Source organism: Hemitrygon akajei, chromosome 13 (genome assembly GCF_048418815.1).
Source record: "Hemitrygon akajei chromosome 13, sHemAka1.3, whole genome shotgun sequence".
NCBI classification, from domain to species: Eukaryota; Metazoa; Chordata; class Chondrichthyes; order Myliobatiformes; family Dasyatidae; genus Hemitrygon; species Hemitrygon akajei.
The window spans coordinates 6,314,385-6,333,890 of NC_133136.1; the positions used below are offsets into that span (position 1 = coordinate 6,314,385).

Consider the following 19,506-nt stretch of genomic DNA (forward strand, 5'->3'; position numbering starts at 1 on the left):
AGGTGGATCAGTCACCTGGACCAGATGGTCTACATCCCAGAGTCCTGAGAGAGGTTGCTGAGGAGATAGCAGATGCATTGGTCATGATCTTTCAAGAATCACTTGATTCCGGCGTGATCCCGGGAGACTGGAAGATTGCAAATATCACTCCACTCTTTAAGAAGGGAGGAAAACAAAAGAAAGGAAATTATAGGCCAGTTAACCTAACCTCAGTGGTTGGAAAAGTGTTAGAGTTTATTATTAAGGATGAGGTTTCGGGGTACTTGGAGACTAATGATAAAGTAAATCAAAGTCAACATGGTTTCTGCAAGGGGAAATCTTCCCTGACAAACCTGTTTGTTCTTCGAGGAAGTAACAAGCGGGATGCACAAAGGAGAGGTAATGGATGTCATTTACTTGGATTTTTAGAAGGCATTTGATAAGGTGCCACATATGAGAGTGCTTAACAAGATTAAAATCCTATGGCGTTACAGGAAAGATACTGGCTTGGATAGCAGAATGGCTGATGGTCAGGTGGCAGTGAGAGGGAATAAAAGGAACCTTTTCTGCCAATGAATGTTGCGTTCATCAGGGGTCAATATTGGGACTGTTACTTTTTACATTGTCAATGATTTAGATAATGGATGGCTTTGTGGCAAAGTTTGCAGATGATATGAAGATATGTGGAAGGGCTGGTCATGCTGAGGAAGCAATGTGATTGCAGCAGGACATGGACAAATTGGAAGAATGGGCAAAAAAGTGGCAGATGGAATACAATGTTGGGAAATGCATGATAATACATTTTGGTAAAAGGAACAATAGTGCAGCCTATCATCTAAATGGAGAGAAGGTTCAAACATCAGAGGTGTAGAGGGTCTTGGGAGTCCTCATGCAAGACCAGAAGGTTAATTTACAGGTTGAGTCTGTGGTAAAGAAGGCAAATGCAATATTGGCATTTATTTCGAGGAGAATAGAATATAAAAGCAAGGAGATAATGCTGAGGCTTTATAAGACACTAGACAGGCTGCGCTTGGAGTATTGTTAACAGTTTTGGGCCCCATATCTCAAAAAGGATGTATAGTCATTGGAGAGAGTCCAGAGGAGGTTTGTGAGGATGATCCCAGGAAAGAAGGGGTTAACATTTGAGGAGCATTTGGCACCTTTGGGCCTGTGCTCACTAGAATTTAGAAGAATGTGGGAGGATCTCATTGAAACCTACTGAATGTTGAATGGACTAGATAGGGTGGATGTGGAGTGGAGGTTTCCTATTGTGGGGGTATACAGAACTAGTGGACCCAGCCTCAAAATTGAGGGAGCAACCCTTTAGAACAGAGTTAAGGAGGATTTTTTTAGCTGGAGAGTAGTAAATACATAGAATGCTCTGCCACAGACTGCTAGAGGCGGTCCGTAGGTATATTTAAATTGGAAGTTGATAGTTTCCTGATTGGTCAGGGCATCAAAGGATATATGCTGAGAAGGCAGGTGTATGGGGTTGAGTGGGATCCAGGATAAGCCATGATGGAATGACAGAATAAACTCGATGGGCTGAATGGCCTAATTCTGCTCCATGTCTCGTGGTCTTCTGGTTGTAAGCACCTTCACCATCCAGGCTGTGCTCTCATCTCGCTGCTGCCATCAGGAAGAAAGTACTGTAGCCTCAGGACTCACACCACCAGGCTCAGCCATCAGGTTCCTGAACCAGAGTGGATAACTTCATTCAACTTCACTTGCCCCATCACTGAACCATACCAAAAACAAGTGGTGGCATCATATATGATGTGACGTGTGTGGTGCCGGGGAGTGTATTAGTTTCATGGCCTGGAGGAAGAAGCTGTTTCCTATCCTAACATTTCTTGTCCTAATGCAATTTTAGTCTCATGCTTGGTGGTAGGGAGTAATTGAAATAATCTTGAACTCTCTCAAGGAAACGGTTTGTTATTAACAACCTTTACTCAAATTTTCTGAAGTGAATTTTCCTTTAATTTTTTAAAATTGTGTATTGGTTATTGAATCATATAGTATCATTGTAAAGTTATTCATTTATATCAAGAAAGGAGGATAGTACGATAATTGAGAGAAAAGACAGTGAGTACACAACTTGTTATGTATCTGTCCAACTGTTACAGGGGCTGCTTTAAAAAAAATATATACTGTTAATTTTCTTAATCCTTTTGAGAATGAATTTAAGTTACACAATTTAAATTACTTGGGCAAGATTTTGTAGCATAGCAGATATGACCCCAGGAATATGAGGAGCGCTTGATGGTTCTGGGCCTGTATTCAACGGAGTTTGGAAGATTGACGAAGATCTCATTGAAAGCTATTAAATATTGAAAGGCCTAGATAGAGTGGATGTGGAGAGGATGTTTTCCTTTAGTGGGAGAGTCCAGGACCAGAGGCCACAGCCTCAGAATAGAATGTCTATTCAAAACATAGATGAGGAGGAATTTCTTTAGTCAGAGGGTAGTGAATCTGTGCAATTTGTTGCCACAAGGCTGAGGAGGTGGAATCATTGGCATATTTGATGCAGATGCTGATGGGTTCTTGATTAGTCATAGCATCAGAGGTTAGGAGAGAAAGCAGGAGAATGAGGTTGACAAAGAGAATAAATATGGAATGGTGGAGCAGACCAATGGGCTGGATGTCTTATTTATGGACCATTGCTGGGGCACTGGTGATATTTATTTATATAAGTTCCATCCTGGCTTTCATGTGTTGGATCTTATGATTCTCTTATCACCTAATGTTCAGTGTAATGAGAGCCACTGCCCTCCCCTCTTTACTTGGCTGCTTATTACCATCAAGAAATCTCCAGACTATTAAGAACTGTGCCACCAAACAGGGAGGAAGGAGTGAGAGTGAAATTCTGTTGCACATAATGGCATCCCTGGCTTTGTTGAGCTTACTTGGTTTGGTTTAAGCAGATCACAGGAGTGGTAGTATGGTAGTGTAAAATTTAGCATATCACTTTGCAGCGCCAGTAACCTGGGTTTACTTCCCGCTGCTGTCTGTCAGGAGTTTGTATATTCTCCCAGTGACATTTGGGTGCTCCGGTTTCCTTCCACATTCCTAAGACACACAGTATGGGATAGTAGGTTAATTTGTCATATGGGTGTCATTGTGTGGTGTGGGGTCATTGGGCCAGGAAGGCTTTTACCGTTCTGTATCTCTGAGTAAATAATCAATGGTTCATCTAATTTGTGCATTTCCATGGATGTCCAGCGGAAAAGCACAAACTAAATACATTTATATCGAATTTGAACTCCCTCTACATTCAGTAGGAGATGGGATGTACTGCGGGGTTCAGGTAGTCCTGGCAGTGGCCCCTACTTATCGTGTGGGTTAAGATGCTTCCCTGAGCCCATCATTACCCTGCTGACCAAAGGTGTTGCTTGTCCCTTTCTCTCAAATGCCAGCCATAAGACATACTGTAGGAGCCAAATCAGACCATTCGCCCATCGTCTGCTCCATTATTTAATTGTGTGTGTGCGTATGCGCGCGCCCGTAACTCCTGGTGGAATCATCGAGGCGCCGTCATGACGAGCTTTTTGCACCGATCTTTTTGGTGTGCTTGTCGTACGGCGTGTCTTGGGCATCTGAAACCTGGCGGAGCCCATCCCTCTCCAGGTATTTTTTTTATTGTGGCTGATTTATTATCCCTCTAACTGCATTCTTCCATAACCTTTGACACCTTTATGCTTATTGCTGTTTGGATGGAACCACGTGGCGCAACAAACTTAATGATGTTCTGGGGCAGCCTGCATATGTTGCCACACATTCCAGTGCCAAGATAGCATGCCCACAATGTATTTAATTATTTTTTAATGTTATTTAGAGATACGGTGTGGAACAGGCCCTTCCAGTCCAATCAGCCATGCTGTCAGCAACCCACCTATTTAACACAAGCCTAATCATAGGATAATTTACCATGACTGGAATATCTTTGGAATGTGGGAGGAAACTGGAGCACCCAGAGGAAACCCATACACTTGCGGAGAAGACGAACAAACACCCTACAAAGCACGCTGGGATTGAATTCTGACATCCTGAGCTGTCATAGTGTCAAGCTAACCAGCATGATACCACGGCATCTCTGGCTGAACAATGTTCAGCAAAACAACAATAAAACAATAGCAAGACAGGCACCTTTCTTTCCTCCTGCGCACCACCTCACTCACAGAGAGAGAGAAGCCGCCTCCAGTATCTTGTCTGGACTCTCAGACTGCCAGGTATCAAATCTGTCATCTTTGAGCCTCTGATTCGTAAACAGCATGGGTTTTCTCCAAATGATCAGTTTCCTTCCACATCCCAAACACTTAAACGATAAGACTGTAAGACATTGGAGCAGATTTGGGCCATTCAGCCCATTGAATTAGGCCATTCAGCTCTGCCATTCCATCATGGCTCATTTGTAATCACTTTCAACACCTTTCTCCTGTCTTCTTCCTGTAACCTTTGGTGTCCTTAAAAATCGAGAACCAATCAACCTCAATGACTTGGCCTCCACAGCTTGCCTGTGGCAATGAATTCCACAGATTCACCGCTCAGGCAGACTGTCTACACCAGCAAAGAACAAGGGTTTGTATCAGGTTTCAGCACAGCAGTTTTGGGAGTTGAGTGGGATACTAGTATAAGTCTAAACTTTACCAGCCTTTGAAATTTTCTGCTGCTTCCCTACTGGCTCTAAGTTCTTCTGTCATGTTGTACTTACTAACATATACAGTATAAGCAGGCTCTAACAATGCTACGTACTTAAATCTCTTAAGAGACTTAAACCTTTTAATTAATATGCAAAATTTTTTTTAGTTTTAATTTAGTTTTTAAATTTTTAATTTTCAAATACTTCCATGACCTCCTTCCCACAACCCTTCTAAGATATTTAGCCTCCAATCTGATGGCACGGACATCGAATTCTCTGATTTCCAATAATTTCTCCCCCCTTCCTCTTTTCTTCCATCGTCAATCTGGTTCCCCTCTTCTTCTTCTCCTGCCTATCACCTCTCTCCTTCCCTTTCTCCCATGGTCCATTCTCCTCTCCTATCTATCAACCTTTCCACCTATAATCTCCCAGCTTCTCACCTCCCTTCTATGTTGTACTCCTTCTGTCCCTCCTTACTCTGGCTTCTTCTCCCATCCTTCCCAGTCTAAATGAAAAGTCTTGGCCCAAAACTTGGCCTGTTCATTCCCCTCCATATTTGCTGCTTGACCTGCTGAGTTTCTCCAGCATTTTGTGCATTTAATTAAGGATATCTACCATGTACAGAATATCTTGTGTTCAAGATATATAGGTACCTCTTTCTAGTCACCGGCACATCTCAGTTTTGCCAACTTCTTTGAACTGCTGAAACTGAATTTTGGAATACCCCCTGTAAATCTGCCCTATCTCTCTTTGTTTCCGTATTTTAATTGTCTTCTTCAAACCTACTATTTTTAATTATATTTTGGTCATCTTACAGAACTGGATAATTTGTTGTTGAATTTTGCTTCATTACATCCCTATCAAGTTTGTTCGAACACTTTGAAATATCAAAACCATTGTAAAAATGTAAGATGGATTTTGCTGTCAAGAAACTTAATACATAATTATTTATGTTAAAACAGATATGGTCGTGATACCCTTATTCAATTTGAAGATTTTGGGAATCACAATGCCTTCAGGTTTTTGAGGAAATATAAAGATAAATATTGTACATTCAATGATGATATTCAAGGTGAGTTTCTAACAATTATGATCATACCAACAAAAAATAAATTGGATAAAATAGTTGTTATCTGCCAAATTTCAGGGCACATCTGAGTCTAATATTGTTAGAGAATGTACAAACTACATACAGACAGTGGCAGAATTAAACTCAGGTTGTTGGCGATGTAGTAATGTTACTCTAACATGCCACCCGAAAAATATCTGAGAGAGCAAGTTGCAGGCAAATAAGGAAATGGGATCACTCCCTGTGAATGAGCATGAACCCAATAGGCCAATTGGCCTCCTGTGGTATTTTAAGTATTGTTAATGATTGCCTAATTAGTGATAATTAGAACTAAAGTTAGTGAAAGGAGTGGGAGTTTGTCTCACTCCCATTAGGTGGAAGGCTGCATAGCCTTCCATGCCAGGACCACCAAACTCATAAACAGTTACTTTCCCCAGTCAGGCTGATCTACACTTGCACCCATCAGCCCACCCTTCCACACTCCAACCACCTCTCCTTTATCATTTCCTGTCAGAAAATCCTGTGTCTAGTGTCACTTTACGGACATACAATCAATCTATGTATATAAGCTATCTTGTGTATTTATTTTTATTGTGTTCTTTATCTTGGTGTTTCTTAGTGCTGCATTAGATCCAGAGTGACAATTATTTCGTTCTCTTTTACACTTGAGTACTGGAAATGATATAAAAATCTTGAATTTTGAATCAACCTAATTGAACTAAAGGTGGTCTTTTGAACTCGTTTTCTGAACCCTTAGTGTCGAGTTGTGCACATGGGGCCTCCAGGCTTTTGAACTTAATTAATTAATTGTACTCTGAAATGAGAGATCAAGTACTATGGTTATCTGAAGAACCAATATCCATGTTGGATTTCACTGGATACGTGGGCATTAAAAGCAAAAGACAAAGAAACTATAGACTAATATTTCTTAGTGAAACGAGGTCCTGAGTTAGATTATTAGGATTTTCAAAGGGCAGGTATATCTTGTTAAAACCAAAAGACTGCGGACACAGAATTAAAAACAGAAAATAGTGGAAATATTCAGCAAGTTAGGCAGCATCAAGGATCAACTTCATTCACATATACATGTATTAGGACTTAGCTATAGTGTATTGGTCAAGGCACAACAAGCAACAAAAACAACATTCAAAAATTATAAAGAATTATATAAAAAATGATGTTAGAAGTTAAAGTACGGATATGGAATAAAATGTGCAGAAATGCATAAATACCAGCATCAGTAGAAAAAAGAACAAAATCAATGTGTAGATAAATGATTTGCATCTGAACTACAAATATGACCGAAAGGGTAGGGTAAGAGTAGGGGAAGGTAAGTAGAAACACTATAAGGAGGTGCATAATGTCAAAATTCAGCAAAGATACCTTGGAAATTGATGAATACGAGGAGGGAGTCAAGAATAGGAATGTTAGAAGAGAGATGTGTAATGAGACTGATTGGCATTTCACTCATTTGGTCCCAGGGAACATCAGCACATAGGCTGGTAGGTAGATGTCGATAACTGACAAATTATTATGGGCAATAATATGGTCCAATCTCTCCACTGCTAGCGATAATATCTGAAAATAGAACACATTTGAAAGAATTTGTTTATTAAGTTCAAAGTCAAACTAAGCAACAAAACAACATTTCTGTAGACACAGTACATATAACTCAGACACAACACATAAAGTAATATTTCCACAAATAACTTAATAAATAATTAGGTGTACTTACGACACAAGTTTAAAAAGTAAACAGTATAATGCTACAGATGCTTCATACTTCATAAGAGAACAATTTTACATGGATTTTGGACAGTTGGACAGATGGGATGTCTTGCCATAGCATTACAAGGATTCTGCACTGTAATAATATCATGGAAGTGAAATAATCTCTCTTCAGAATCAGGTTTAATATCATTAGGATATGTATGATTTTTTTTGCGGCAGCAATACATTGCAATACAGAACAATGTTTTTAAAAAAATAAATTACAGTAAGAAATGTATTTTAAAAAGTTAAATTAAATAGGTCATACAAAAAGAGCAAAAAATATTGAGGTAGTGTACAGTACTATGCAAAAGTGTTAGGGATGTGACATCTGAGGATGATAAACCTGATTCTGATATGGGTTTCTATTGTGGACTGGGAGTGGGAAGGGGACAGGGAGAGGGGAATCTTGGTTGGGAGAGGGGAGGGAGCGTGGAAGCGCTGGAGAGACGTTCTGTAATCAATAAACCAATTGTTTGGAATCAAGTGACCTTGTCTAGTATCTAAATGCTAGTTGTGTCTACACCCGTGCCAGCCCACACCCTGGCACTCCTTCTCTGCCACCTGTTGCATACCCCTCCCACAGTATAGTAAGAAACTGTTCCTAAAGCCTTGAGTGTGTGTCTTCAGGCTCCTGTACCACCTCAATGGTAGCAATGAGAAGAGCGTGATCACATCCTTCATGATGAATGCTGCTTTTTTTTTTGAGGCATTACCTTTGAAGATGTCCTTGGTGCTGGGGAGGCTAGTGCCATTGATGGAGCTGACTGAGTTTGCAGCTTTTAACAGCTTTTTTCAATCCTGTGTAATCATTTCTCTTACCAGATGATGATGTAAACGGTCTGAATGCTGTCCACAGTATAACTGTAGAAAGTTGCGAGTCTATCTTTGAGTACGGTACCCGCAAGAAAATGAATCTTAGGATAGTATGAGGTTACATTTATGTACTTTGATAATCAAATTTACTTTGAATTTTCATTTAAACATTACTTTATTTTTATTATTGAATCATAGCTATGAGCCATGATTTATATTCCTCTGTATATTGTAAGATTATCAACTGTGATATAGTGAATGAATTTTAATCTTCTGAAATACATTTGGAATGGAAGAGAATATTATATTCCTGGATAGGAATAGTCATCCTGACAAGTCAGTAGAAAATGAGAACTGTTGAAAACATTCAAACAAATTAACTCAAGTTTAACAACTGTATATTTTGTAAAGATTAAGAAATTTTTAATTTGAATAAGAATCTGGAGTACTCAATATATTTTTCTCATTAATAAAATTCTAAAGTCTTGTAATTTTGGTTTTGAGTTTTAACTATTTTAACATCATAAGATGAACTTTTAAGTGTTCGAGTGTTCAATATCCACTTTAAAGTGTGCTTTTTTTCCTCTTTGATTAACACCTACTTGTGTTTTTATAATATACAGGCACGGCATCAGTAGCACTTGCAGGATTATTGTCAGCTCAGAGAGTAATTAACAAACCAATCACTGAGCACCGATATCTGTTTCTTGGAGCTGGGGAGGTGAGACATTGTAACCTATCTTTTTCAACATTTTTTTTAATATTATGGGTAAATTTTCCAGCATCTGCAGAATCTCTTGTGTTTCTCAAATACCTTTCTGAATTCCAAACACTTCATGTCCATTGGTATTCCTCACCCACTGATTTTTTTCAGGTGTAACTTGTCTAATTCTTGAACACCCTTTAATGATGCCCTATCATTTTATACAGTAATGCATTTACTCCGTAAATCACAGAAATTACTTATTTATGAAAAACTTTGGCTTAACGAAATCTAATAGTTCCTTTTTTGCATCCTTCATAAAACATTGAGCACCATCATTGACTCCAAGAAGACAAATATTCACACATTATTCAGTTTACTAAATCTGAATCATTATACTTGATTAAATTCGGCATGGCATCACCTTTATTTGTTCAGCAATTATATTTCAATAACCAACTATTTTGAACACCAGGATTTTCATTATCTTGCTGTGATGAGCTAGTATTTTCCAATTGCCAGAAAAAAAGTTATTAGAAAGCTCCTATTTGCTGCATAACAGCATTTCTTGGCAACAAAAAGGTTAATTTTTTAACATGGATTATCATTTTTCAGCTATTGTTGGAGATTTAAATAATTTTTTATTTCTATCTCTTACTGTATGTAATTTTGAATTAGACGGTTTAATTGTTACTTTCTTTGCATCTTAACAAATTACCTGTTCGTATTTTTATGATGCCACAGTATGCATATGCAGTTGTTTAGTGTGTCCCCAAGTGGTTAAATTTAGATGATTCTAGAGGCTTTCTTGTTTTGAATTATTTAAATAGGGGTTATTTGTATGACTCACTCTTAACTGCAAATTTGAATGGAATATTTCTTATCTGTGGGGTACATAAAGAGCTGATCGCAAGGCTCTGCCATCTTTTTTTGCTTCTTTTCTCCCTTCTACTACCTTCTGCTCATGTTACTGAATGTTTTCAATTTTCTTTGTTCTATTAATAAAAAATCATGAAGCAACAAGCTTTGTGCCTCTTTCCTGACTTCCAAAAGACCTTGAAACAAAAATATTGTAATCCAAAACCTCCTACACAGTCTGTAACTCTCCATTTCTCTTACATCCATATGCCTACACAAGAATCTCTTAAACTTCCCTGTTTTTCAGCCTCTACCATCACCCCTGGCAATGCATACCAGGCACTTACTACTTTGTGGAAAAAAAACTGCCTCTGATATACCCCCTATATTTTCCTCCAATCATCTTGGATCTGTAGATAATATGAATAGAGAACAGGCTGCAATTCTCACTTTCAGTTTCATATTAATGATTAATGAAAGGTTCCTTCATGATCATTTTGGTAAGTGTTAATAAAACAAAGAAAATTGAAAACGTTTAGTAACAGTAGGATTTTCCAACAGTAGTATCTGTTCTTCCAAGTGATTTCATGTTCTTCTACTAAGTTTGTTGTCCATTTCCAATTTTCCTTCTTTCTCCAAAACTCCTGCACTCTCAAGAAAATGGCTACTTCCCCCATCCATCAGGAGTGTCCCAGGGCATTCTTATTGGCCAGAATGTTAACAAGACAAATCCTATTGGCTAATGCAACAAGCCTAACTTATCAATCAACTGAATTACTTGATTGTAAATTATAATTAAAGGTACACATTGCATTTTGAGAAAGTCTATAGAAAGTAAAACACCCAACAGCATAACTGTATAATACAACAAAGCATGATCGTAAACCTGGGTATTACACTTGGAATTAAAAAAATCAGAATCCAACAATATTTCGGCTTTTTATTAACTCTTCTTAATTGTCATTTTCTGATTTGCATCCTGCAGGGCTTAAGTTTAAAAATCAGGTTAATGAGTAAGCATGTGTTCCTGACCCATGTTGCATGGAAATTGGTTTCCAGTATTAGGATATGGTACAACACACGCAAGTCTGTAGACTTGTTGAAGTCCAACAGATAAAATGAAGCCATTCCTTCAACTAATTACAAAATCCAGCTCAGTATCCCTTTGTACAGAAGAATTAATCTTAATGATGTATCTTTCAACTATTAACATTTGTTCTGACAGAATATGGGTTTACATACTTATTTCAACCAGTCATTTCACAGTTTTTGAACAGATAGAGTGGATCCTGGTTAATTGAGACACATGAGGGCTAGTACATTTTGGCCCAATTAAGCGGCTGCCCAATTATTTAAATGTAAAAAAGAACAAATCACAACACTGTCAATACTATTAAACTATTAGTTCTAAATAATTGTCGACTGAGGAAATGATCCACTGTACGTTGCCATGTTCTCTTTGTAAATGAATGAAATCAGAACTGACACGTAGTATAGATACGGTCATCACACAATCCTTTTGACAATTGCATCCTCCAAATCTTCATTTTCATTGTAACATTGTTGATACCTTCAAATTCTTCATAGTTTCTAACTTGAAGAAAATCTGTTTCTTCACCTTACAAAGAAAATCTGTAGAAAATCTGTTTCATTTTCACACTTGGCTGTTTCCCGCATTTCCAAGCCTGAATGCTTAAAATTGCAGTGAACAAAACAAATCTGAATTGTATAGCTGCTTATTTCTCTCCAACCATCAGTGACAAAAATCACTACTTTTTCAACACAAGCACACGCAACTGATGCTATTTAAAAACTGTTTACAGTAAGCATGGTGTAGTGTCTAACAACCACGCAGATCCATGAGACTGATACTGATTAGAATGATGCAGACAAGTGTGAGGTATTGCACTTCGGAAGGTCAAACCAAGGTAGTACATACAAGGTAAATGGTAGGACACTGAGGAGTGCAGTAGAACAGAGGGATCTGGGAATACAGATACAAAATTCCCTAAAAGTGGTGTCACAAGTGGATAGGGTCGTAAAGAGAGCTTTTGGTATATTGGCCTTTATAAATCAAAGTATTGAGTATAAGAGTTGGAATGTAATGGTGAGGTTGCATAAGACATTGGTGAGACTGAATTTGGAGTATTGTGTGCAGTTTTGGTCACCTAATTACAGGAAGGATATTAATAAGGTTGAAAGAGTGCAGAGAAGGTTTACAAGGAATGTTGCTAGGACTTGAGAAACTGAGTTACAGAGAAAGGTTGAATAGGTTAGGACTTTATTCTCCGGAGCGTAGGAGAATGAGGGGTGATTTGATAGAGGTGTAAAAAAGTTGAATTTCCCCATGGGGATGAATAAAGTATCTATCTATCTATCTATCTATCTAAAATTATGATGGGTATAGACAGAATGAATGCAAGCAGGCTTTTTCCATTGAGGCTAGGGGGAGAAAAAAAAAGGTCATGGGTTAAGGGTGAAGGGGGAAAAGTTTAAAGGGAACATGGTGGGGGGGGGGCTTCTTCCCACAGAGTGTGTTGGGAGTGTGGAATGAGCTGCCAGATGAAGTGGTGAATGTGGGCTCACTTTTGACATTTAAGTAAAACTTGGACAGGTATATGGGTGAGAGGGGTTTGGAGGTGCAGGTCAGTGGGAGTAGGCAGAAAAATGGTTCAGCACAGCCAAGAAGGGCCAAAAGGCCTGTTTCTGTGCTGTAATGTTCTATGGTTCTAGAAACTGTTTGGCAATAGTCTTCTGCCTCACTAAAGTCACTCTGTTTATTCCTTCAAAAGTAAAAATACTCTTTGGTCCAATTTTACTCTTCTGCATGTCTAGCTCTGTGATTTTGTCCGTTGTGATTAAATTCTCTCCAATTTATTATTTTCAAATTATTTTAATGCTGGTATCTTCTGAAACCACTATCATGCAGGCAGCATTAGGCATTGCTGAACTGATCGTGATGGCGATGAAAGAGTCAGGTGTGCCGGATGAGGAAGCACGGAAGAAGATCTGGATGTTTGACAAGTATGGTTTGCTTTGTAAGGTGAGAGCATAGTTTCGTGCTTTTTAAAAATTAACCTTTATGGATATTTGAGTTGTCTGGCTCTATATTTGTGAGGCAGATTTCTTTTATATTCCCTTTTTAGACCATTAAGACATAGAAGCAGAATTATGCCATTTGGTCCATCGAGTCTGCTCTGCCATTCTATCATGGCTGATTTATTATCCGTCTCAACCCCATTTTCCTGTCTTCTCCCCGTAACCTTTTACGCCCTTATTAATCAAGAACATATCAACCTCAGCTTTGAATATACCCAATAACTTGGCCTCCACAATTATCTATAACAATGAATTCCACAGATTTACCATCTTTTGGCTTAAGAAATTCTTCCTTGTCTTGTTTTTAAAGAGGCTTCCTTTTATTCTGAGTCTGTGTCCTCTGGTCCTAGACTTCCCCAATATAGGAAACATCCTTTCTGTATCCACTCTATCTAGGCCTTTCAATATTTGATAGGTATCAATGCAATCCCCCATTTGTGGTTGGAATGGAGTTTGAGTAGCACATACACATGTTCTGGTTGGCTGCTGGTGACTAGTGGTATTCCATGAGACCACAGGACATGGGAGCAGGATTAAACCATTCAGCCCATCAAGTCTGCTCCACCATTCCATCATGGCTGATTCCAGATCCCACTCAACCCCGTACACCTGCCTTCTTGCCATATCTTTTGATGCTCTGACCAATCAGGAAACTATCAACCTGCTTTAAATATACCCACAGACTTGGCCTCCACTGCAGTCTGGACAGAGCATTCCACAGATTCACTACTCTCTAGCTAAAAATAAAATCTTCCTTACCTCTGTTCTAGAAAGTTGACCCTCAGTTTTGAAGTTATGCCCTCTAGTTCTGGATACCACCACCATATGAAGTGTCCTCTCCACATCCAACCTATCTAGTCCTTTTCAACATTTGGTAGATTTCAATGAGATCCCCCTGCATTCTTCTAAATTCCAGTGAGAACAGGCCCAAAGCTGCCAAACACGCCTCATATATTAACCCCTTCATTCCCGGAATCATCCTCGTGAACCTCCTTTGGACTCTCCAATGACAACACATCCTTTCTGACATATGGGGCCCAAAACTGTTGACAATACACCAAGTGTGGCCTGACTAGTGTCTTATAAAGGCTCAGCATTATCCCCTTGCTTTTATATTCTATTCCCCTTGAAATAAATGCCAATATTGCATTTGCCTTCTTTACAACAGAATCAACCTGTAAATTAACCTCCTGGGAGTCTTGCATGAGGACTCCCAAGACCCTCTGCATCTCTGATGTTTGAACCTTCTCCCTATTTAGATAGTCAGCACTATTGTTCCTTTTAACAAAACGCATAATTATACATTTCCCAACACTGTATTCCACCTGCCACTTTTTTGTCCATTCTTCCAATATGTCCAAGTCTTTCTGCATTTGCATTACTTCCTCAGCACTACCTACCCTTCCATCTGTCTTCATATCATCCACAAATTTGCCACAATGCCATCAATTCCATTATCTAAATCATTGACAATGTGAAAATTAGTAGTCTCAATACTGTCCCCTGAGGAGCACCACTAGTCGCTGGCAGCCAACCAGGAAAGGTCCCCTTTATTCCTACTCACTGTCTCCTGCCTGTCAGCCATTCCTCTATCTGTGCCAATATCTTTTCTGAAAGGCCATAGGATTTTATCATGCAGCCTTATGTATCGCATCTTATCAAATGTGTTGTGAAAATCCAAGTAATTGACATCCACTGCCTCTCCTTTGTCCATCCTGCTTGTTACTTCCTTGAATAACTCTAGCAAATTTGTCTGGCAAGATTTCCCTTTACAGAAGCCATGCTGACTTTGACTTCTTTTATCATTAGTCTCCAAGTACCCTGAAACCTCATCCTTGATAATAGACTCCCAACACTTTCCCAACCACTGAGGTTAGGCTAACTGGTCTATAATTTCCTTTCTTTAGCCTCCTCCCTTTCTCAAAGAATCGGAGTGGAGTAAAATTTGGAATTTCCAGTCCTCCGAGACCATGCCATAATCAAGTGATTCTTGAAAGATCATGACCAATGCATCTGCTATTTCTTCAGCAACTTCTGTCAGGACTCTGGGATGTAGTCCATCTGGTTCAGGTGACTTATCCACCTTAAGACCTTTGAGTTTGCCTGGCACTTTTTCCCTTTGTAATTACAATGGCACAAACTCCTGCTCCCTGACACACACTGGCATCTGGCACACTACTAGTGTCTTGTACAGTGAAGACTGATGCAAGGTACTCATTAAGTTCATCTGCCATTTCTTCATCCCCCATTGCTACCTCACCAACATCATTTTCCAGTGGTCCAATGTCAACTCTCACCTCCCTTTTATTCTGTATATAATTGGGGAAAAATCTTTTGGTATCCTGCTTTATATTATTGGATGGTTTGCCCTCATATTTCATCTTTTCCTTTCTTATAAGTTGCCTTTTGTTGGATTTTAAATTTTTCCAATCATCCAATTGTCACTTATTTTGCTACCTTGTATGTCCTTTCCTTGGCTTTTATGCATTCCTTAACTTCCCTTGTGAGCCACGGTTGCCTATCCCTGCCATTTGAGAACTTAGTTCTCTGAGGGACATATCTATCCTGTGCCTTCTGAACTATTCCCAGAAACTTCAGCCATCCGTGCCAGTATCTCCTCCAATCCACCCGGGCAAGCTCCTCTCTCATGCCTCTGTAACTCCCTGTATTCTACTGTGATACTGATACATGTAGGTTATACTTCTCCCTCTCAAATTGCAGTATGAATTCAATCATATTTTCACTGTCTTGAAAGAGTTCCTTTACATTAAGCTCCCTAATAAGATCTGGGTTATTGTACAACACCCAATCTAAAGTATCCATTCCCTAAGTAGGCTCAAGTATAAGCTGCTCTCAAAAGCCATCTTGGAGGCATTCGACAAATTTTATATGACTTGTATATGAGTCCTTTATATGATTTCCATAATGTTATTTTTACCCTTATAATTTCTTAACTCCACCCACAAACATTCAACATTCTCTGCCTCTTGTTACCTCTTTCTAAAGATGTAATTCCATCTCTTAGAAACAGAGCCATACCATCACCTATGCTTTCCTGTATGTCCTTTTGATACAGAGTTTATCCTTTGATGTTAAGCTCCCAATGTCCCAAATTGTGCTCACAACGTCATACCAGCTAGTCTCTAATTGCGCCATGAGTTCATTCACCTTTTTCCGAATGCCACGCGTATTTAAATACAGCACTGTCAGTCCTGCATTCTGCACCCTTTTGAATTTTCCCTCTGAGGTACAGTTTAATTCTTCGCTCAGTCTGCATTTGTACCCAGTCATTGGCTTGTCCTTCCTTACATTCATGCTACACTCATCGTCTACATGTAAACCTGCTGGCTCATCCTCAGCTGCATCATACTGGTTCCCATCCCCCGTACTGGTTCCATAGGGGTCTGTGTTGGGACGTCTTCTTTTTATGTAATATGTCAATGACTTCGATGATAAAATTGATAAGATAAGACCATAAGGTATAGGAGCAGAAGTGGGCCATTCGGCCTGTCAAATCTGCTCTGCCATTCAATCATGGGCTGATCCAATTCTTCCAGTCATACCCACTCTCCTGCTTTCACCCCATACCCTTTGATGCCCTGGCTAATCAAGAACCTATCTATCTGCCTTAAATACACCCAATGACTTGGCCTCCACAGCCACTCGTGGCAACAAATTCCACAAATTTACCACCTTCTGACTAAATAATTTCTCCGCATCTCTGTTCTAAATGGACGTCCTTCAATACTGAAGTCATGCCCTCTTGTCCTAGACTCCCCTACCATGGGAAATAACTTTGCCATATCTAATTTGTTCAGGCTTTTTAACATTCGGAATGTTTCAATGAGACCCCCTCCCCCCCACAGTCTTCCGAACTCCAGGGAATACAGCCCAAGAGCTGCCAGACATTCCTCATATGGTAACCCTTTCATTCCTGGAATCATTCTTGTGAGTTCTCTGAACCCTCTCTGATGTCAGTATTTAAAATAAGGAGCCCAAAACTGCATACAATACTCCAAGTGTGGTCTCACAAGTGCTTTATAGAGCCTCAACATCACATCCCTGCTCTTATATTCTATACCTCTAGAAATGACATTGCATTCGCTTTCTTCACCATTGACTCAACCTGGAGGTTAACTTTTAGGGTATCCTGCACAAGGACTCCCAAGTCCCTTTAAAGCTCTGCATTTTGAATTCTCTCCCTATCTAAATAATACTCTGCCCATTTATTTCTTCCACCAAAGTGCATGACTGTACACTATCCAACATTGTATTTCATTTGCCACTTCTTTGCCCATTCTCCTAAAGTATCTAAGACATCCCATACCCTGGCACCTGGGAGGCAACACACCATGTGGGTATCTCTGTCAGGCTGACAGAACCTCCTGTCTCTTTCCCTCAATATGGAATCCCCTGTGACTACTGCATTCCTCATCATCTTCTCTCCCTTCTGCACCATGGAACCAGGCTCAAATCTGACACCCAGAGCAAAACACTCACCCTACAGAATGCTCTTTCTATTCTTCCAAAAAAAGGGGAAAAAATGAAGGCTTTGATGCAAAGTGTGCAGATGATGTGAAGATAGGTGGGGAGGTAGGTAGTTTTGAGGAAGTAGTGCGGCTATAGAAGGACTTTGACAGATTAGGAGGTTGGGCGAATGGCAGATTGTGTACATTATTGGGAAGTGTATGGTCATGCATTTTGGTAGAAGAAATAAAAGGTAGACTATTTTCTAAATGGAGAGAAAATTCAAAAATCTGAGGTGCAGAGAGGACTTGTGAGACCTTGTGCAGGATTCCCGAAAGGATAATTTTCAGGTTGAATCAATGGTGAGAAAAGTAAATGCAATGTTAGCATTTATTTCAAGAGGACTGGAATATAAAAGCAAGGACTTTATAAAGTACTGCTGAGGCCTCACTTGGAGTATTGTAAGCAGTTTTGGGCCCCTTTTCTTAGAAAGCATGAGGTGACATTAGGAAGGATTCAAAGGGGATTCACGAAAATATTTCCAGGATTGAGCAGCTTGTTAAATGAAGAGCGTTAGAGCCTGTATTCACTGGAATTCAGAACAAATAGGAGTGACCGAATTGAAACCTATCGAATGGTGAAAAGGTCTTGATAGAGTAGATATAGAGAGGGTGTTTCCTATGGTGGGAGAGTCTAGGACCAGATGGCAGAGCCTCAGAATAGAGGGATGTCCTTTTAGAATGGAGATGAGCAATTACTGTAGCCATTGGGTGGTGAATTTGGAAATCATCGGCACAGGTGGCTGTGGACGCCAAGTCTTTGGGTATATTTAAGGCAAGGGTTGATAGATTCTTGATGGTTGAGGCATGCAGGGATATTGGGAGAAGGCAGGAGATTGGGGCTCGAGGAAAATGGATCAGCCATGATGAAATAGTGGAGCAAACAGGATCGGGCAAATGGCCTAACTCTGCTCCTGTATCTTATTGTCTCATGGTCTCATTTATCGAGATTCACTAGAATGATGCCAGGAATGGAAAGGTTAAAATATGGGAAGAATTTGAGCCTGTACTCTCTGAAGTTTATAAAAATAAGAGGGCATTTCATTGAAACCTATTGAATATTCAGGAAGGGTAAGACGAAGGAACACAAACCAATCCTCATAGAGGGATCAAGTTCTCTGAGGATCTAACCTGGTCCCAACATATTGATGCAGTTATAAAGAAGGCAAGCCAGCAGCTATACTTCATTAGGAGTTTGAAGACATTTGGTGCACTCAAAAACTTCTATAGATGTACCGTGTAGAGCATTTTGACAGGCTGTATCACTGTCTGGTATGAGGGGGTTACTGCACAGGACTGAAAGAAGCTGCAGAGGGCTGTAAATTTAATTGGCTCCATCTTGGATCCTAGCCTACAAAGTACCCAGGACATCTTAAAGGAGCGGTGTCTCAGAAAGGCAGCGTCCATTATTAAGGACCTTCAGGACCCAGGGCATGCCCTTTTCTCACTGTTACCATCAGGTAGGAGGTACAGAAGCCTGAAGGCACACACTCAGTAATTCAGGAACAGCTTCTTCCCCTCTGCCATCCGATTCCTAAATGGACATTGAACCCTTGGACACTACCTCACTTGTTTTAATATACAGTATTTCTGTTTTTTGTACTTATTAAAATCTATTCAATATATGTATACTGTAATTTTTTATTTATTATTTTGTTATTTTTCTTCTATATTATGTATTGCATTGAACTGCTGCTGCTAAGTCAACAAATTTCATGACACATGCTGGTGATAATAAACCTGATCCTGCTATTGAAAGGCCTAGATAGAGTGGATGTGAAGAGGATGTTTCCTAGGACCAGAGAGCACAGTCTTAGAATAGTGAGACATCCATTTAGAACAGAGATGAGGAGAAATTTCTTTAGCCAGAGGGTTGTGAATCTGTGGAATTCATTGCCACAGACAGCTATCCAGATGAAGTCACTGAGTATATTTAAGGCGGAAGTTGATAGGTTCTTCATTAGTTCAGGTGTCAAGGGTTGAGGGAAGAAGACAGGAGAATGGGGTTGAGAGGGATGATGGATCAGGCATGATGGGATGGCGGAGC

General features: G+C 39.6%; 1 protein-coding gene across 1 annotated transcript in view; it reads left to right on the top strand.

The window, feature by feature from the left end:
* The window catches only part of me2 (malic enzyme 2, NAD(+)-dependent, mitochondrial), a 102,630-nt gene that overhangs the window by 56,080 nt on the left and 27,044 nt on the right, over window positions 1–19,506 (top strand). The window contains exons 8-10 of the mRNA XM_073064084.1: window positions 5,581–5,690; window positions 8,897–8,994; window positions 12,764–12,877. Coding sequence (XP_072920185.1) covers window positions 5,581–5,690; window positions 8,897–8,994; window positions 12,764–12,877 — 322 coding nt within the window. The remainder of the gene's footprint in view (window positions 1–5,580; window positions 5,691–8,896; window positions 8,995–12,763; window positions 12,878–19,506) is intronic.